The sequence below is a fragment of the Callionymus lyra genome, chromosome 2, assembly GCF_982586985.1.
Source record: "Callionymus lyra chromosome 2, fCalLyr1.hap1.1, whole genome shotgun sequence".
Classification (NCBI taxonomy): Eukaryota; Metazoa; Chordata; class Actinopteri; order Syngnathiformes; family Callionymidae; genus Callionymus; species Callionymus lyra.
Window position 1 is genome coordinate 9102118 of NC_141819.1, and position 21915 is coordinate 9124032.

Consider the following 21915-nt stretch of genomic DNA (forward strand, 5'->3'; position numbering starts at 1 on the left):
GGCTTATTTGAAACGTCTCAAAATGAGTTTAACAAGAATAAAAGTGTGAATCAGTGACTTAAAGAGTATTGATGATGAAGATGATGATGATGATGAAGATGATGAAGATGATGAAGATGAAGATGAAGATAAAGGTGAAGATAAAGATAAAGGTGAAGATAAAGATAAAGATAAAGTTGTCGTTTAGACTATTGTAACAGTTTGTTTTCATGTCTTAACAAGAAGGATCTGTCTCGTCTGCAGTTAATACAAAACTCATCAGCCAGAATTCTGAGCCGCTCTAGTAGAAGAACTCACATTTCTCCGATCCTTAAAACTCTTCACTGGCTTCCAGTTTCTTTCAGGATCAACTTTAAAATCCTGGTTCTTACTTTCAGATCTATTCATGGTCAGACCTTCCATCAGTGATCTGATCCAGCCTTACACCCCAGCTCGGGCTCTGAGGTCTGTGGATCAGAATCTACTGATGGTTCCTGAACACGCTTCAGGACCAGAGGAGAGAAATCCTTCCAGACTGTTGCTCCTAAGATTTGGAACCATCTCTGTGTTTGATGATCTACTGACTCCTTCAAGAAACATCTTAAGATGTTTTTATTTGTTCAGGCTTTTCCTTGATTTTCTGGAACGCCTGTTGTGTTCTCAGTTTTATCTTGACCTTTAAAATATATACTTTATTGAATATTGTTTTGATTGTTTAAGCGCTTTGTGACCCTGGTCTGGAAAAGCGCTATACAAATAAAAATGACTTACTTACTTACTTACTTACAAACTACTGTCCATCATGGATGATGACAACCATCCTCTGAACACCATCATTAAAAGTGACCCAGAAACAACACAAGGGATACCACAAACACATTTATTCCCAGGCCTCCGGGTCACGTTGACTCAGAAACAACACAAGGGATACCACAAACACATTTATATCCAGGCCTCCGGGTCACCTTGACTCAGAAACAACACAAATGGTACCACAAACACATTTATTTCCAGGCCTCCGGGTCACCTTGACTCAGAAACAACACAAGGGATACCACAAACACATTTATTCCCAGGCCTCCGGGTCACCTTGACTCAGAAACAACACAAAGGGTACCACAAACACATTTATTTCCAGGCCTCCGGGTCACCTTGACTCAGAAACAACACAAGGGATACCAAAAACACATTTATATCCAGGCCTCCGGGTCACCTTGACTCAGAAACAACACAAAGAGTACCACAAACACATTTATTTCCAGGCCTCCGGGTCACGTTGACTCAGAAACAACACAAGGGATACCAAAAACACATTTATATCCAGGCCTCCGGGTCACCTTGACTCAGAAACAACACAAGGGATACCACAAACACATTTATTCCCAGGCCTCCGGGTCACCTTGACTCAGAAACAACACAAAGGGTACCACAAACACATTTATTTCCAGGCCTCCGGGTCACCTTGACTCAGAAACAACACAAGGGATACCAAAAACACATTTATATCCAGGCCTCCGGGTCACCTTGACTCAGAAACAACACAAAGGGTACCACAAACACATTTATTTCCAGGCCTCCGGGTCACCTTGACTCAGAAACAACACAAAGGGTACCACAAACACATTTATTTCCAGGCCTCCGGGTCACCTTGACTCAGAAACAACACAAGGGATACCACAAACACATTTATTTCCAGGCCTCCGGGTCACCTTGACCCTAGAGACAACACAAGGGTTAAGGGAGAGGCACATGTTGAAGCGAGTGAATGCTGGCAGCTGTGTGTCGGTTGGACCGTCAGTTATGTCAGAGGATTATCGGCGAGGATGACGCAACCGCCCGTGGGTTGCGAGGGCGAGCTGATGACATCACTCCATGACATCATCACCCCAGCGCTCCGACCATATGTCGACGGCGACAGGCGAAGGGTTCTGGAAAGAACGTGTCGAAGCAGCCCATGATTCCGTGTGTGTGTGTGTGTGTGTGAGTAGGACGGTATAGATGCGGCGTGGAGAGTGTGTGTAGGCGCACACACACTCTAATTAGCTCTCTGAACAGTAATCCCATTTGAATTCGGCGTCGCGGCTTCAAAGAGAAAAAGACGTTCAGAGCGAAATGGGAGACGACGTGAGAGAAGTTATTTATTCACCGGCTGCAAACACACAAACATCTGTCTGCTGCTGCTTCTCACCAGAGTCGCTCTTTGCTCGTCTTTCAAACTGTTAGATGAGCAACCGTTTGAAATGACTCACCTTTGACCTCCTGAGATGTTCTTACCTTGTTCCCGTCGTCTCTGCTTCGAATCCTCGACCCCTAAGTCTGTTGTGCGTTTCGATGGTTGTGATGTTTAATCGTCCGCTGTTGTGTGTCTGCAGCTCAAATCGAAATCATTCCCTGTAAGATCTGCGGAGACAAGTCGTCCGGGATCCACTACGGAGTGATCACCTGCGAGGGCTGCAAGGTAAACATCGGTTTTTAACCTTTTTCACTCAATTTTCCTTCTTTAAAATGTTTTCAATCATGCTTGACCAAATCATATTTGGTCAAGTATGGCCTTCAGTTTTTATGTGGCCCTAATGAGGTCAAATAACAAAAAAGATTTAAGAATATAATACATACATAACACACATTATACAAATACAAAATTACATTAAAAACACATTGATTTTACTGTTGAAAATCAGTTCAAATCAAACAAAAAATGTAGCATTATTTTCTCTCAGGTTTTGGCATAATTTTGCAATGTCTTCCTTCTATATGTTTTATACATTATTCATTTAGATTAAATTAGATTTGCTCAGATTAGATTAGATTAGATTAGATTAGATTAGATTAGATGGACTTTATTAATCCCTCTTAAGATCTCCTCCAGGAAATTGGTACAGAAGTTTAATAAACGCCAGAACAAGAACAAAGGTTAAATTAAAAAGAACAAGAGTTCTAGATCTCATGAAAAGCTTTTTTATTTTAACATGTCATTTAACACAACAAAAACGTTTTAGTCTTTTCGTGCAGGTTGTGAAGTTTGAATTTCTCTAACACATATTTTTTTCTGTTAACTTAGACATAAAAAACACAACTTTTTTGAAAATCTTTTCCTTTTTGTCTTGATGTAATGAATTTGATGTTTTATAAACCATTTGTTAGTAGAAAGCTTATATTATACAGTGTTTTTCGAAGAGATTTTTCAAATGATTTTTCAAGTTGAATTTTTTATAACAGCTTACAAACCGTTTTAATTGTGACTTTTTGTTTAATTCAGTTCTGAATATACTAGTGATGTGTCGATGAAGCTTCATGAAACAGTGTCATTATCTCCTGAGTCCACTAGATGTCACTCTTTGATCTATAATCTATTTATTTGAACAGCTATTCTAATGAAACCTCACATCATTTTTAAGATGAGGGCGCCCCCTACTGTCTTCTGAAGAATATGACACTGTTTCATGAAGCTTCATCGACACATCACTACTATATACAACTTTTCTTTTAGCAATTCTTCTCCTTCAGTCTTGTTATTTGAGTATTTCTTATATTTAAGCTACTTGAAGATAAAAAACGTTTGATCTTCACAGGGTTTCTTCAGGCGCAGTCAGCAGAGTAACGTCAGCTACTCGTGTCCTCGTCAGAAGAACTGTCTGATCGACAGGACCAGTCGCAACCGCTGCCAACACTGTCGTCTGCAGAAGTGTCTCAGCGTAGGAATGTCCAGAGACGGTAGGAAGACCTGAGATGACATTACATGATAATACCTTTGGCCACATTTCATGAAGTGATAGAGATTGATGGATGGATGGAAGGATGGATGGATGGATGGATGGATGGATGGATGGATGGATGGATGGATGGATGGAAGGATGGATGGATGGATGGATGGATGGATGGATGGATGGATGGATGGATGGATGGATGGATGGATGGATGGATGGATGGATGGATGGATGGATGGATGGATGGAAGGAAGGATGGATGGATGAAGGGATGGATGAAGGGATGAAGGAATGGATGGATGGATGGATGGATGGATGAAGGGATGGTTGGATGGATGGATGGATGGATGGTTTGATGGATGGATGGATGGATGGATGGATGGATGGTTTGATGGATGGATGGATGGATGGTTGGATGGATGGATGGATGATGGATAATGGATGATGGATGGATGGATGGATGATGGATGATGGATGATGGATGATGGATGGATGGATGGTTGGATGGATGGATGGATGGATGGATGGATGGAGGGAGGGAGGGAGGGTTAGATGGATGGATGGATGGATGGATGGATGGAAGGATGGATGGATGGATGGATGGATGGAAGGATGGATGGATGGAAGGATGGATGGATGGATGGATGGATGGATGGATGGATGGAAGGATGGATGGATGAAGGGATGGATGAAGGGATGAAGGAATGGATGGATGGATGGATGGATGGATGAAGGGATGGTTGGATGGATGGATGGATGGATGGATGGTTTGATGGATGGATGGATGGATGGATGGATGGTTTGATGGATGGATGGATGGATGGTTGGATGGATGGATGGATGATGGATAATGGATGATGGATGGATGGATGGATGGATGGATGATGGATGATGGATGATGGATGATGGATGATGGATGATGGATGGATGGATGGATGGATGGTTGGATGGATGGATGGATGGATGGATGGATGGATGGAGGGAGGGAGGGAGTGTTAGATGGATGAATGGATGGATGGATGGATGGATGGATGGATGGATGGATGGATGGATGGATGGATGGATGGATGGATGGAATTTTTCGGATGATTTTTCATGAAGTGTTTTTAAAAGGCAACAAATGTGTTGTTTTAAGTGTATCTTAAATGTTTATTCTGGAAATTAAATCTTGTTGACCATAACCACACCCACTCTGCTGTCATTGGCAAAACATGGAGGTTCGTCACCGCGCGTCATCAAACCCGGAAATCTCCACCTCCAAGGGACTCCAAAGCGGGGCGTGATCACAGCTGGCTGGAGGAGGAGTGAAGCCATTATTATCTCATAATGGACTCTCGTAACCTCTCCTTCGCCCAGATTTCAGAGCAACTTTATACAGTTTAAAACTTGGTTTCGACATGAGTTGTTCTTTAAAGAAAATTATAGAAATTAAATAATTTCGTGACCACAAATCATTTTTTTCCGATCATGATGGTTAAGGGTTCAGTGGAAAAGAGACCTTAAAGATATTGTCTTAAAAATCTTTTGTGACCTTTGAACTCAAACGCCCCACTGAGCCGAAACAACATGAACAACATGCGTGAACTTGTGGTCCAGCGGTGAAGTTCGGGCGGATGTCGAAGAAGCAGCGGGACAGTCTGCACGAGGAGGTCCAGAAGCATCGGCTCCAGCAGCAGCAGAGTCCCACCTCGGCCCCGGACCGAGCCAGCCGCGACCCGGGCCAGCTGTCGCCCGCTTATGACATCACGTCCAGCAGTCTCACGGAGCTGACCGAGGACCTGGGCGTCTACTTGGACCAGGACTCCTCGGCGGAGGGATCGCTGTCGTCTAAGGTTCGATCCAAGGGTTCGCGACGTTGGCCCCCGCGTGTGTAATGACGCTTCCTGTCCACCAGGGCGACTCCGGCGCTGGTGAAGAAGAGGGAGGAGGAAGAAGTTACCACGACCTCCAGCCGTCGCCAGACCAGTCAGGGCTGGACATAGACGGAATCAAACAGGACTTAAGATCCAGCGATGGTCTCGTTCACTATCATTCTTTTAGTGACGGAGAGACGTCGCCCACGGCAACCACTGAGATCGGTAAGGATGCACAATATATATATATATATATATATATAAATACATTAGATACTTTTGTTTTCTAGTTTATTTACAAAAGTTTCACTTTAGGCATTGTTTTGTTTTTGTTTAATCATTTTAATTGATGTTTACAATACAACAAAAATAGGTTTTGAATGTAAAATGTATCTATTATTATGTTTTAAAGCAACAATATGTAACATTATCTCATTTTTATTGCAATTTCCTTTTCCACATTTTCTGTTATTATTGAATTTTGATCTGTAATCTCGATAATAACTCTCTTGCTAATATTTAAACAATATCTGAACCTAACAAAAATACTAGATCTATACATATATATTTTTTTACAGTTTGAGGCACAATTCTTCTTATTAATATATTTTTTAATCATTGTAATTGATGTTGACAATACAAAAGAAAAATAGGTTTTGAATGTAAAATGTATCTATGATTATGTTTTAAAGCAACAATATGTTACATTTTCTCATTTTTATTGCAATTTCTTTTTCCAAATTTTCTGCTATTATTGATTTTTGATCTGTAATCTAAATAATGCTAATATTTAAACAATATCTGAACCTAACAAAAATACTCCGTCTGGATTTATATATATATATATATTTTACAGTTTGAGGCATAATTCTTCTTATTAATATTTTTTTTAACATTTTGATTTTCTGTAGATAAAAATGTCTTTAGTTAACATAGACATAGACATAGATAACATTATATACTGTATATAATTTTGAATTTTATCTTAATGTAATAAATGTTTCCCCTTTTTCCAAGGTCAAGAAAACATGGAGAAAAACAGGTGTCCTAGAATTCAGGGAAAAGCCTGCACGAATAAAAATATCTACGTGGTTATTTTTAATACAATATATATGAAATAAATGTTGATACAGACTTTCTATTATTGTTATTTTCAAAGTTTTTTTAAATGTGTGGGTCCTTACTGTTCAAAATAAAACAACTTATTACTGAAAATATGTGCAGAAAAGTTACATAATTATGCTTTTAGGACTTAACATGGACGTTATATTCATTATATTATATATAAACATGTTTCCACTTGTTTAGTGGTTTATTTTTCTAGTAAACGAGGCTGAAATGATCACGTTGACGTGTCAAGAGTCACAGGCTTATGTTACTTCAGTGCAAATAAAACATGTTTCAGGCAGAAATAATAAATATTAAATAAATTAAATGAATTATTTGTATACATTTTTTGTAATAAATATCTTCAACATTTTTGGAAACCGATGCTTAAGGATATTTAATTCCCAACCCTTGATTTATCTTGAACCGCTTCCTTGTTAGTTCATATGTAAATAAATACTCTACCGCCACCCCTTGGTCAGTGCAGTTACTGCAGCTAATATTATATTCATCCAGTTTTAACGATGAGTCAGAAGAAGATGTGATTCGGAAGAGGAGGAGAGTTGGAGGAGAGAGAAACAAAAAGGTGGATTAAAAGAGAGAGAGGAGAGTCTTCTCAGCTCGTTCATGTCTGTGTTGGAAACATAAACATATTTAAAGGAAATGTTTTTCTATTTGGAAAGAAAGAAGTGAACATTGAACGATATATTTTAGTGAGAAGAACAAATAAAAATAATCATTAAATTACTCTTTCTGCTTTATTTTAATATTTAAAAAAAATATATTATTTTTATATATTTAATAATATATATATTATTCATATAATATTGTCATTTCTTAAATATATATATAGATATTCACATTATAATATTTTGTTACAATTTCATTTATTTGTAAATAATAATCCTATATATTTTTTAAAGTTAACTTACTCTATACTTAATCTGTTATTTGAAGTCGTCCTAAAGTGTCTTTGGCTCGTAGATCTGCTGATTCAAGTCATTTCCAAGTCTCACCTGGAGACGTGTCAGTACCTGAAGGAGGATCTGCACGAGTCCAGCTGGAGGAGGTTCCTGCAGGAGGAGGTGCAGACGTACCAGGACAAGGTCAGTGCTTCACACTGTTGTGTTGTGTCTCTGACTTGTGTTGTGTTGTGTCTTCCACCTATGTTGTGTTGTGTCTCTGACCTCTGTTGTGTTGTGTGTATGACCACTCTAGTGTTGTGTGTCTGACCACTGTTGTGTTGTGTGTCTGACCTCTGTTCTGTTGTGTGTATGACCACTCTAGTGTTGTGTGTCTGACCACTGTTGTGTTGTGTGTCTGACCTCTGTTGTGTTGTGTATCTGACCGCTGTTGTGTTGTGTCCCTGCCCAGTGTCGTGTTGTGTCTCCCACCTATGTTCTGTTGTGTCTCTGACCTCTGTAGTGTTGTGTCTCTGACTTGTGTTGTGTCTCTGAACTGTGTTGTGTCTCCCACCTATGTTGTGTTGTGTCTCTGACCGCTGTTGTGTTGTGTGTCTGACCTCTGTTGTGTTGTGTGTCTGACCGCTGTTGTGTTGTGTCTCTGACCTCTGTTGTGTTGTGTCTCTGAACTGTGTTGTGTCTCTGACCTCTGTTGTGTTGTGTGTTTGACCTCTGTTCTGTTGTGTAGCTGACCTCTGTTGTGTTGTGTCTCCCACCTATGTTGTGTTGTCTCTCTGACCTCTGTTGTGTTGTGTGTCTGACCTCTGTTGTGTTGTGTGTCTGACCTCTGTTGTGTTGTGTGTCTGACCACTGTTGTGTTGTGTGTCTGACCACTGTTGTGTTGTGTCCCTGACCTCTGTTGTGTTGTGTCTCTGACCACTGTTGTGTTGTGTCTCTTAACACTGTTGTGTTATGTCTCTGACCTTTGTTGTGTTGTGTGTCTGACCACTGTTGTGTTGTGTTGTGCAGCCCCGCGAGGTCATGTGGCAGTTGTGTGCGATCAAGATCACCGAGGCGATCCAGTACGTGGTGGAGTTTGCTAAACGGATCGATGGTTTCATGGATCTTTGCCAGAACGACCAGATCGTTCTTCTGAAAGCAGGTGAGACTCACTCACGGTGATCATTATTATTATTGTTATTTTTATTATTATTATTATAGTTGTTATCATTATTATTATTATTATTTTTATTATTATTATTATTATTATTATTATTATTATTATTATTATTATTATTGTTATTGTTATTGTTATTATTATTATTATTATATTATTAGTATTGTTATTAATATTATTATTATTATTTTTTAATTATTATTATTATTGTTGTTATTGTTATTATTGTTATTATTATTATATTATTATTATTATTTATTTATTTATTATTATTATTATTGTTATTATTGTTATCATTATCATCAGTTCACCTCTCATGTCTGATCGTCTTCTCAGGGTCACTGGAGGTCGTGTTTGTTCGGATGAGTCGTTTGTTCGACTCTCACAACAACAGCGTTTACTTCGATGGGAAGTTTGCCGGCGCTGAAGTCTTCAGGTCTTTAGGTGAGAACAACAAACACAACCTCACTAGACTCACTGCAGTTACACTGTTCCGACACTAGGGGGTCAACACTATCACTATTTTTCAGAGGTTTTCTTTAAAATAATAATTTGAATAATAATTATAATAACAATAATATTAATAAAGGTTTTAACATAATATTGCAATGTCTTCTTCTTTGTTTCTACAATAACATGTTATGTTTCTACAATAAACAAGTTTTATATACTTTTTTTGGCTTTTAGTTTATTTACAAACGTCTTATTTCTATAAAGGCATTTTTTGTAAATAATTTAAATGATATTGAATTAGAATTATATAATATATCTTGTTTTTTGCATTACTTTTTGACAAAAGATCGTTTTTATTTAAAATGGATTAAATATTTCTTTAATCATTTTAATTTAATCATCTGTAAATAAAAATCTGGGACATTTTATTCTAGTTTTCTAAAACATAATAATATAAAAAAAATCTCATTATATATATACTTTTTCCTTTTGTCTTAGTGTAATGAAATAAAAAGGTGAAATATATTATATCCTTTTCTTCCCGTTTCTGACAATTCATTTACACTGTGCTGACACTAGGGGGAGCCAGAAACAAATTAAAATTAAATGATCAAATGAGCGTAAAAAGAATGATTCCATCAACGATTGTGTGTGTGTGTGACTGACAGGCTGCGACGACTTGATCTTGTCGGTCTTCGACTTTGCTCAGAGTTTGCGTCTGCTTCAGCTGAACGAAGAGGAGCTCGCACTTTTTTCAGCGTTTGTTCTTTTCTCAGCAGGTACGATGTTTTTTTTTTGCTCCTGCTGTAAAAAAGGAATTTTCAGATTTGACTTATTGCTGACGCAGCACTTGTGTGTGTAGATCGCTCGTGGCTGCAGGAGGCGCTACAGGTGGAGAAGCTGCAGCAGAAGATTCTGTTGGCGCTTCAGCAAATCCTGCAGAAGAACCAGAGAGGAGACGGAGTCATGGACAAGGTTCTCACCATTTACTTGATATAATGTGAAATATTTGAACTTACGTAGTGAAAAAATACATTATTGAATCTGCCCTGACTCTGAAGTAGAAATATCCAGCTATTTTGTTTCTACAATAACAGATTCAACCTTTTCTTAGCATTAAAAATCTTACTCATTTCTTTTGTTAATGAAAACATATTGTATTTAATTTTTTTATTTTATATATTTGGAATTTTCCAACTTGAGGTTTTAGATAAATTGAAGGCATTCATTTGTAAATAAATACAATTATATTAATGTATATGTATGTATATTTTCATTTTTATATACTTTCTAGTTTTTACAATTGTTATTTATTTATATTTTTTACATTCTTATATATTTTTTTATATTTATATTTTCACATTTTTACATTTTTAATTTTTTTAATTTTTTAATTTAATTTTCTTTTTAAATCTTATTATATATTTTTTATATTTTATATATTTTTATATATTTTTAATTTATAAATATTTATATTTTTATATTTTTATATTTTTATATTTTTATATTTCTATATTTCTATATTATTAAATATATTGTTTATATTTCTATAGTTTTACAGTTTATATCTGATATATTTCTCGATTTTGTATATATTTTTTTATATTATTTTATATTTATATTTCACATTTTTCTGGACTTTTCTTATTAATTTATCCAATTGTTTATCTAAATAAAGTTTTATCTAAATTGAAGGCATTATTTAATAAATAAATACAATGATATTAATTACATTTATCATAGTTTAATCATCTATAATAGTCTTATTTATGCAGTAGAAAAAACACATCATTATATCACTATTTTAAAAGTTGTACTATAACACTGTAAGCGAAGAAAAGAAGAAGAAAAGACTTGATCAACTGTGTATTTTGTCTCCAGCTCAGATTCAAAGTGTCGACTCTACGATCTCTGTGCTCTCGTCACACGGAGAAGCTTCTGGATCTTCGTTCTGTTCACCCGGACATTGTTAGCACTCACTTCCCTCCACTGTACAAGGAGCTCTTCGGGGCCAATCAGGAAGTGTCTGTGGCACCATGTGACTGATCCATCACAGGTGACAGGTGCCCATCAAGTCACCAGAGACTGGAAAACGTGATAAAGTCCAAAATAAAAAACTTTTTTAAGGAAGTAAATCTTCACAAAAGTGTGTTTCACGATAAAACAGCAAAAAAAGATTGGTCGCAATTTTTGTTTTCTTAAACAAAGTTCCTCAACAAAATATTACGAGTAGTTTTAGTCGTTAGAGATAAAATACTTAATTAAACTGATGGTTTTTTTTGGTTTGTTATTTGGTAGTGATGTGTCGATGAAGCTTCATGAAACAGTGTCATATTCTTCAGAGGACAGTAGGGGGCGCCCGCAGCTTAAAAATGATGTGAGGTTTCAATAGAATAACTTTTTAAAGCAATAGATTATAGAGCAAAGAGTGACATCTAGTGGAGATAATGACAGAGTTTCATGAAGCTTCATGAAGCTCCGTGATCAGAGAAACATCAGCTTCACTAAGAAACAAATATCAAAAATAAAAGCCTGTGAAATAAAAATAATATCGACCTTTCTATGGAAGTAGATCAGTGTGAGAATATTTAATGGTTGAATTTAACATTTCAACATAACAATTATTCAATTTAAATATTAAATAAAAATAAATTCAATCTTCAATGTAACAATTATTTAAATGTTATTATTAAAAATAAAACAATTTAAATCTTCAATAAAACAATTATTTAATTTAAATATTAATTAAAAATAAATAAAATCTTCCAATTTAAAATGATTAAATGTAATTATTAAATAAGAATAAATTAAATCTTCCAATTCAAAAATATTGAATTTAATTATTAAATAAAAATGTATTAAATATTCAAATATAAACTTTATTTAATTTTATTATTAAAAAAATAACAAATTCAATGTTACATTTAAAATCTTAAATTCAACAACTGAATATTCCGATGGCACTGATTTACTTCCATACTTGGAATGTACTTCTGATTTATTATTTTGCTTGATATGTGTTTTATTTGGACTTTCAGTGTTAATATATTTATATGAATTATTCAGAAAACAAATAAGGTTAAAAAATAAAGTTAAAATAGTTAAAAACAAATAACTATAATAACATTTATGTGATTTTTAAAATGTTAAGCGAGTCAAATCTTTTTCTCTCAGGTGAGCTTGATGTCATTTGTTTGAATTTACATTTTAAATTCATCGAGTCTAAATAACAATTGAGTAAATAATTTATATCGAAATATGTTGCATGACGTAAAGCATTGAAACACCACCATCTAGCGGCTACAACAAGTAATGCAGACGTTAGAAAAGAGACTTTAAAGTTAAAGCGCCACCAAAAAATAAAAAAGCAATATTTTCTGCAATAAACATTCTTGTAATCACTCGTAGTTTCTCGTATTATCGATATATAATGACCACTTTGTTTGTATCTTCTGGGAATTATACTGTTTTTGCAGTCGACGCGACAAACATTTGTTTGTTGAACTTTTTATATTTAAAAAAAAAAAAAACTACTTAAATGTTAAATTAACTTAAATTCAATTGCACTACTATTGTGAATACTGTTATTGTGTATATTCCTCATGATATGTTTGAACGATTGCTCTGTAAAGAAACATTCCACTGTTAAATATCGTGGTGATTTGTTTCAAACTTGCTTTAATGTCAAATTTTAAAATGTGAATTTTCTTCATGGGTTTAATCTGTGGGAGCTTTTGAGTCGCAACGTGACAAGAGAAGAAGGTTTAAAATCAAGTTTAAACTCAGGAAACGTCCCTTTATGTCGTTCAAGTCAAGTGAAACAAAGGAGCAATAACCACCTTAAGTAAAAGTGTATTAAAAAAAGCAATAATAAAATTGATATTTAAGTTTCATGAAACGTGATTTTGTATATTTGAAAATGTCAATCAATCATCTGCTGCGTGTCTGTCCAATGAAATATGGTGAATATTCTGATCGTTTCCACAAGAAGAGAAGATTCTCCGACAGATCAAGATGTCAATCTTCTGTACAGTTCCCAGCATGCACCTGCATCAGCGTGTCAGACTTGGGTCACAATTAATTCACTTGTTTTGATACAAATCAGATGCATTTTTAATAAAATAAAGACTTAAACATGCTGTTGTGTGATTATTTACATTTCATTTTTTTTGCAATTTACAAACAATAATATTACATTTAAAACCAATAGTTTGTTTTAAAATCTCTTTTGAGGTGTTTATTTACTGTTTTTATTAGTACATGTGATCAAATTTTTCGTGACATGAAGAGAAACTATTAATTCGAGTAACAAAAATAAACAGTCAAATCAAAAGACGATATATATATTTTTGGATATTGGATTTTTTTCCACGATTAAACGGAATTTAAATCATTTTTTTTGACGTAAATTGCAGTTAAATGCAAGACTACTATCTCTCCTCTAGATGGCAGCAAATATGCTTTGATCCCAGTGCTGCAACTTTTCTGACATAACATGTTTTTATGACGTTATAAGACATTGACAGCGTCATTGAATCGATAGAAACCCGTTAATTCGTGACGTCACACATACTCTTACAACGTATTATTTCGACGTTTACACGACATAAAAGAACTGAAAGAATCTTCCTCAGACTCAATATCACAGAATTATTCTGTACCAATAATCTAAGGACGACGACGTAAATCTTATATTTGTTTTAAATCAGTTCATAAGTCACAGAAATAAATAAACTATAAATGGAGATTTAAGGAATTCTAAACTTCATATTTTACAAGGATACACAAGTCAAGGGGAGGTGAATCAATTAATTCAATAATTTAACTGCAGTTAACAATGCAACTGGTATTCCATGCACACGCTTGATGCCTTGGCTCCTGCAAGGGTTTGAGAGATGTCATCTGATGTATGTGATGTCTTTCTAAGAGCCACATAATGTGCAGGATTCTGATGTGAATCGTGGATTTTATATTAAAAACAAAACAAAGGATTAGATATAACATAAAGTTAGTTAACTAATTGTTAAAAGGGTCTTATTTTACGTGCGACTTTCTGGATTTTCGATTAAAAAGGATGCTTAAAAGTAGAGCTTTATATTTAAAACGCTTCAACATCTCAATTATCAGTTTTGACCCTTTTAAATGCATTTTGACACCTTTAGATTTATGTGAAAACCCAACTCTCCTGACTCACTCTCATGTAGTAAATGTTTTTCTCTCCAAGACACAGTAAGTTCCTCATCATGACCATGTTTTCAACTTATTATTTTATAAAGTTGCTCTGAAATCTGGGCGAACGAGAGGTTACGAGAGTCCATTATGACGTAATAATGGCTTCACTCCTCCTCCAGCCAGCTGTAATCACGCCCCACTTTGTTTATACAACGAGTCCCTTGGAGGTGAGATGCACGATGACAAACCTCCATGCTTGACCAATCCCAGCAGAGATGGCGTGGTTACTTTAAACAAGATTTAATCTCCAGAAAGTGTTGTGAACGTATTACTTTAAAAAGTTGCTCTGAAATCTGGGCGAACGAGAGGTTACGAGAGTCCATTATGACGTAGGCTTCACTCCTCCTCCAGCCAGCTGTAATCACGCCCCGCTTTGTTTATACAACGAGTCCCTTGGAGGTGGAGACTTCGGGGATTGATAATGCGCTGTGACCAACCAACACGTTTGACCAATCACAGCAGAGTGGGTGTGGTTATGGTCAACAAGATTTCATCTCCAGAAAAAGAAAGAGTTTTCAGTGGGCGGAGTTTAAGATTATTTTATTATGTCAATAGTTTTGTTCAAACACACACTGATGATACAATAGAGTCACACACACACACACTTAAATCAACACATGAGTTGAACTCTGACCTCTAAATAAAGGTCAAACAGCCACAGCAGTAAATATAGAAACTCGTTTCATCAAAGGTTCTGATCATGAGGGGGCGGAGCCAGAGAGGCGGCCATTGTTAACGAGATGGATGAGAGTTGGCAGCGGCGAGGCGTCTGGCAGCGGCGAGAGTGGGAAGAGACAGAAGGTCCAGGAGTGCCAATCACACTTACGCTGACAAGACCCGGAGCCGAGCGAGCTGTCGATGGCTCGTGTCGATGGCTCGTGTCGATGGCTCGTGTCGATGGCTCGTGTCGACGTGGAAGGGAATCGCTGTTTCCTGCCGGAGCGCAGGAACCCGTGAGGTCGACGGCGCCGGAGGAAGTGAGAAGATGATGTCGACGTTATGGTGGAGGATGACGTTTGTGATTGACAGGTGATGTGATAAAGTGTGTGATAACTTTTGAAGACCCTCAGCAAATTACTTTTTATTGTATTGTGGAATCCTGCAACGGTCCCTTAAACTGGTCTCAGAACAGTTCTGGAACCATCCCTAGGAAAGTAAGAGGAGATGTTCTGTAGTAAAGAACTGGATTTTTTTTATCATTTATGAAACAATACGATCGAGGTTTGGACGATAATATTTTCTTAGGGGCCACAAAATAAACCACGACTAGCAGGAGAGAGGCCCTCAAGTACGGAAAAAATAGCCTTTAAAATGAACAAATAAAATGAGAAAATGAAAAAAATGTAGTTATTTTTCAATTAGTGATGTGTCGATGAAGCTTCATGAAACAGTGTCATATTCTTCTTAGGACAGTAGGGGGCGCCCTCAGCTTAAAAATGATGTGAGGTTTCAATAGAATAACTTTTCAAAGCAATAGATTATAGAGCAAAGAGTGACATCTAGTGGACTCAGGAGATAATGACACTGTTACATGAAGCTTCATCCAAACATCACTACATTTTAAGAGAAAGTAATTGTTACTTACTTACTTATGACATGTTTATAAATCAATAATTATCCCGAGTTATAATCAGTAAATACCATTGATCTCCTCTCGAAGATATAGACAAGTATCTCACAAAATATCATTATATTCGAATTTTAGAGAAATTGACAATTAAATAATGTTATATTAATCACTCCATCAGGGCCTGAGACCCACTCGTCTAAAAAACTGATTTCAATTTGAACCCAACAGAACTGAATCTCTTGAAGCGCAGTTTATTAGCGACTGTTTCATGAAGCTTCATCAACACATCGCTAGTCTTTCGTCTTCATCTTCGTCCAAAAACACACTTAAAAACATCCAAATACCTCCAATTGTTCCAGAAAACACCTTATAGTGTGGGTCCAGAGGCGAGTACTCTACGAGTGAACACCATGAGCTGTGGCTATAACTGTGAGATTCAAGGACTTCGTTCATAAGAATCGTGGTTGTTAAAAAATCAGTCTTATTACAACTTATAAAGTTTGTTCGCTAAGATTTAATAAAAGTTCTTCCACTCTTCGTGCAGCGTCGACGCTTTAGATCAGTTGCTGCAGGAGCGACGGTTTTAACATCCACATCGATTGCTTTAGTTTGTTTTCACCTGTTTAACCAATCACTGCCTTAGACTGTAGTTAGACCCGCCCACTTCATTTACATACGGACCACAAAATGTAAAAATGACAAAATGTATAAATACCTAAATAAATAGAAGACAAAATGTATACATTTTTAAATAAAAGACAAGATGTATAAATGACAAAATGTGTATTATATGTAAAATACCGTCATTTAATTATTTTGACATATTGATATTTATCCAAATATTTATTTATATGTTTATACATTTTGTAACGTATTTATGTATTTATTTATACATTTATTTATACATTTATTTATACATTTTGTTACGTATTTATACATTTATTTATACATTTATTTTTACATTTTGTTACTTATTTATACATTTATTTATACATTTCATTACGTATTTATACATTTATTTATACATTTATTTATACATTTTTTTATTACTTATTTATACATTTTTTTTTATAGATTTATACATTTTGTTACTTATTTATAGATTTATTTATACATTTTGTTTCTTATTTATACATTTATTTATCCATTTAAACATTTTGTATCGTATTTATACATTTATTTATACATTTATTTATACATTTATTTATACATTTATTTATACATTTTTATTACTTATTTATACATTTATTTATACATTTATACATTTTGTTACTTATTTATACATTTATTTATAGATTTATTTATAGATTTATACATTTTGTTTCTTATTTATACATTTATTTATACATTTAAACATTTTGTAACGTATTTATACATTTATTTATACACAAGTCATTATTCGTCCTTCATAGAGTGTGTGTACAATTCTACTACGACTCTATTTTTTATTTTTTAATGCCATGCCCTGAAGTGGATTATCTCTTAGATGACAGTTCATTAGTTTCTCCTGAAGCTACATGGACTGAGATCATCGACAATGATGTTAGATAAAATAACAAGGTTATTCTGTACGGTGTGGAAAAGGAAAAAAAAAAAAAATCAATTTTGTTATTATACTTTCTTTCCGGCGGCGTTTCTGACACCAGTGTCTTAATCTTTCATCACCTCTGTCATCATGAGCCATCGATGCCACGGATCACATCCCTCAAGCATCACACATCCGTGATCCCTTTGTTACGACACCGCTGCAGGAACACGACAAGAATGGACTTTACCATCAGAACTTTCTTAGCTGCATCCTTTCAAAATAATAGTCGCCTAAAGTTCACATCATTCGCTTCTTTTGGGTTCAAATTCAGTTTTTAGACTAGTGGGTCTCAGGCCCTGATTTGGGGGAAGTCTGATTCGCCCCCTGCTGTGCCACATCTCAACTTTGTCTTGTAAGATGATTTATTAAAAATTTCTCTAAAATTCTTCAGTCCAATATAATGATATTTTGTGGGATACAAGTCTGTATCTTCGAGAGGAACTCTATGGTAGTAATTGATTATAACTCGGGATAATTATTGATTTATAAACATGTCATCTTTGACAAGGTCATGAGGCTGAGATGGTTTTAAATTATGATTTCATGATGAATTCTTATAACATGTAGTGCTGTGTCGATGAAGCTTCATGAAACAGTGTCATTATTGCCTGAGTCCACTAGATGTCACTCTTTGCTCTATAACCTATCGCTTTGAAAAACTATTCTATTGAAACCTCACATCATTTTTCAGCTGAGGGCGCCCCCTACTGTCCTCTGAAGAATAGAAGAAGGACTCAGGAAATAATGACACTGTTTCATGAAGCTTCATCGACACATCAGTATGTGTGAATGACTGTCAAAGCGCTTTGTGACCCTGGTCTAGAAAGCATTATATAAATAGATATTATTATTATTATTATTACTATTATTATTATTATCACTTACAACCGGTATAACCGACCTTTCTCAATCCAAATGAAATTTCTACATGTCGGGTCATGAAAATAAAAGTATAAAAACAAACAGCTATTGTTAAGCACTGACTGTTCTCTTTACTTTATTGTACGAGCAGAACTATTGTCGTCTGGAACATACATTAAAGACATTAAACAGACATACAATTATTTCTGTAACGTTCATATTGACGATATACTGAGGAACAGGCATGTGTCATGTGACCCAGTCTGTGTTAAAGAGGCACAGCTCTCCATTGCCTCACGCTGGATTTGGATGCTTAAATTGGGCGATTTTTACCAAATTAAATGTGAAAACTGTCTAAATTCTTAAAGTTCTTCTGCCTCCCCCTCTTGTAAGTGAGACATTCACATTTAATTTCTTTTTACAAAACGGCAATTTCACTCTATTAAATCATGATGTAGTTTAAAATCCTTCAGCCCTAATCACTATATTCCAGGTGAGTTCAGGTGAGAAGAACAAGGCAGGACGGAGACTCTGAACCGGGAGGATAAACAATAAGTCGATAAAGAGCTTCAGTAAGTGACTAATGATGGAGACTCAAAGACAGAGAACGCGTCTTAATATCTCTGTCAGCGAGACGGTTGTTTTCCGATAGATACTAATGACCGAAAGTAAAGGTTCAATCGTGTGGAATGATGATGCAGATCAATAGTTCTTTGACCTGCTGCCCCCCTCCCTCTCAGGGTAACCTTATCTGCTCCCTAAGTGAGAGACTAACTGGAAATAACATCCAAGAAAGCCGGGGCAGCAGAGTCGAAAGGACTATTGATCGTCGCTTTAGCTTGAACCTGATTTTCAGCGTCTCCAGAGACGTTTTACTTTCAGCTTGGTTGAGTCTAAATTTTTAGAAACTTGTACCAGACGACACGTCGAGACACTTTGGCCCGGGACGACCGTGCGATGATGCTCAAACCATCGGATGCAACAAAATGGCAAAAATTCTGAGAGACATTTTCCAACCTGTGGCTCACTATAAATAGCACTGCACACATATTAATAAACAAACATTTACACGCACTCTCTGAGATTGACGTTTGTTTTTGGTCCGTGGGAGGAAACTGGAGTGTCCAGAGAACACACAAACTCCACAAATAAAAGCCACAATTTCATGTTTGGAGGACCATTACTGATCTGTAGTGATGTGTCAATGAAGCTTCATGAAACAGTGTCATTATTTCCTGAGTCCACTAGATGTCACTCTTTGTTCTATAATCTATTGATTTGAAAAGCTATTTTATTGAAACCTCACATTATTTTTAAGATGAGGGCGCCCCCTACTGTCCTACAGCTTCATCGACACATCACTACTGGCCTGTAAGTTATTTGTTACTGGGCTGAACATAAAATCTCTTGTAAAATAATCTTGTGTTGTATAGATTATTTATGTCGGAAAGGTGTTACATTTTTTATGAATTCATACGCAACTATTGACACGCAGTTGCATTATATAACCACTAGAGGTTTCTATCTTCATTCAAACACCTCCTAATCCCATTACAGCAAAGCCCTTCTAGTAGTTATCAGACACATGTTCTTTATTCTTTTAGAAAAACTTACGTCAAGTGTGCTATAGAAAAACAGAAGAAAACTATAAGCTAGCAATAACTGCTGTTGATTCAGCGTTATCGTTAGATATATGTTTTTCTTTTGCTGTTTTTTGTCGGGAGTTTGGTCTGTGAAACTAATGCCTACATTAAATGATCAATTTATGTCAAACTCCAACTCTCCTGACTCACACACATGTTTGAAATGTAAAGTCTTTCTCTTCAAGACACAGTAAGTTCCTCATCATGACCATGTTTTCAACTTATTACTTTATAAAGTCACTCTGAAATCTGGGCGAACGAGAGGTTACGAGAGTCCATTATGACGTAATAATGGCTTCACTCCTCCTTTCAGCCAGCTGTAATCACGCCTCGCTTTGTTTATACAACGAGTCCGGTGACAAACCTCCATGTTTAACAAATAACAGCAGAGTGGGCGTGGCTATGATAAACAAGATTTTAATATTCAGAACTTCAAAGTGTTTTCAGTGGGCGGGGCTTAAGATCCTTTTCAATATGTCAATGAAAAGAGTTTCTTATCTGCAAATAGAGAAGGAGGCTGAGGACAAGTGACCTTGTCGATTTAAGGGGACACACTGGAAAGGAAGCTAGTCTATCACAGAGCATGGCAGAAAAAAACATATTGACTGAAAAAAACTTAAGACAAATTAAATCAAATGTGTTGCTATAACTTCTGTTGCTGAATTAAGCACAAACTGAGACGACCTCTAATGTTGTTCACAATAAAAGGAGGAATGACTACAATCAACCTTGGAGGTAGAAAAACACACCTCCCTCCTTCTCCCTCTCTCTCTCTCTCTCTCTCTCTCTCACACATCAACAACATTCATGTATTCAAGTCCGAACAATGCCTGGCACGCCTGTCACTCAATCCCATTTCGCCAAACCAGCAAATCCAATTATATTTTCATCTGCACTAATCTCCGTGTGGTCATTTGCTTTCCCTGATATCCTTGTTTGTCCAGGAATAATTGTTGAGCCGTCCTGGGCTCCAATTAAAGCCCAGAGTCCCCCTCGTGTCCTTGTTGTTGCGGCGCGTTAACAAGGCGGCGAGAGATAATTCCATCACGAGGACACGACCAGCAGCTGCGAGAACTTTCTCTTCAGTTTATATGAGATAAAGCTTTTCTTATGAAGGGTTTTTTAATCCTCTGGTCATAGAGGAGCATCGAGACAGTCGAGGGTCATTTGACTAGTTTTAGAAAATCAAACAATTAAGGAAGATTTATTTAAGTAAATCAATGACATCAGAATATTCAATGGTTTGACTTAATTGTTTTCAAATGTTTAAAGGTTGAAATTATTTAAATTACCGTATTTTCCGGACTATAAGTCGCAGTTTTTTTCATAGTTTGTCCGGGGGTGAGATTTATACTCTGGAGCAACTTATGTGTGAAATTATTAACACATTATTACCAGAATATCATTTCACATGTTATTTTCACACTAAACCGCAAGAGGGCGCTCTTAGGCCTGTGTTGATAATTTCGACGTAGAACAGGAATCGCTGCATCTTCCACCTTAGTTAGCGGAGTTGTTTAAAAGTAAGTCAGTAAGTCATTTTTATTTGTTTTTATTTTGCTTTTCCAGACCAGGGTCACAAAGCGCTTAAACAATCAGAATAATACTCAATAAAGTACATACTTTAAAGGTCAAGATAAAACTGATAAAAGTGACTCTGATGATGAAGATTTCATTGGATTTGAGTTATTTGGAGTTACACGGATGGTTTGGTAAACTTCTTAGTTATTTATGCTATAGTTCTCTGAATAACTCTTAATATGTTATGTTAACATACCAGCTTCTCAGTTGTGTCATGTAACGTAACGTACAATTATTCAGCCTGTTGTTGCCTCTATTTTTA

At 35.9% G+C, this 21915-nt stretch overlaps 1 protein-coding gene across 1 annotated transcript in view; it reads left to right on the plus strand.

Moving 5' to 3' along the window:
* LOC148085262 (nuclear receptor ROR-alpha A-like) overlaps positions 1-13316 on the plus strand; it is a 40092-nt gene extending 26776 nt beyond the window's left edge. The window contains exons 3-12 of the mRNA XM_087783419.1: positions 2352-2437; positions 3552-3693; positions 5283-5518; positions 5581-5764; positions 7631-7752; positions 8578-8710; positions 9062-9169; positions 9847-9957; positions 10041-10153; positions 11060-13316. Of these exons, the coding sequence (XP_087639545.1) occupies positions 2352-2437; positions 3552-3693; positions 5283-5518; positions 5581-5764; positions 7631-7752; positions 8578-8710; positions 9062-9169; positions 9847-9957; positions 10041-10153; positions 11060-11224 (1400 nt within the window). The 3' untranslated portion in view covers positions 11225-13316. The remainder of the gene's footprint in view (positions 1-2351; positions 2438-3551; positions 3694-5282; positions 5519-5580; positions 5765-7630; positions 7753-8577; positions 8711-9061; positions 9170-9846; positions 9958-10040; positions 10154-11059) is intronic.
* Positions 13317-21915: the final 8599 nt, after the last annotated feature.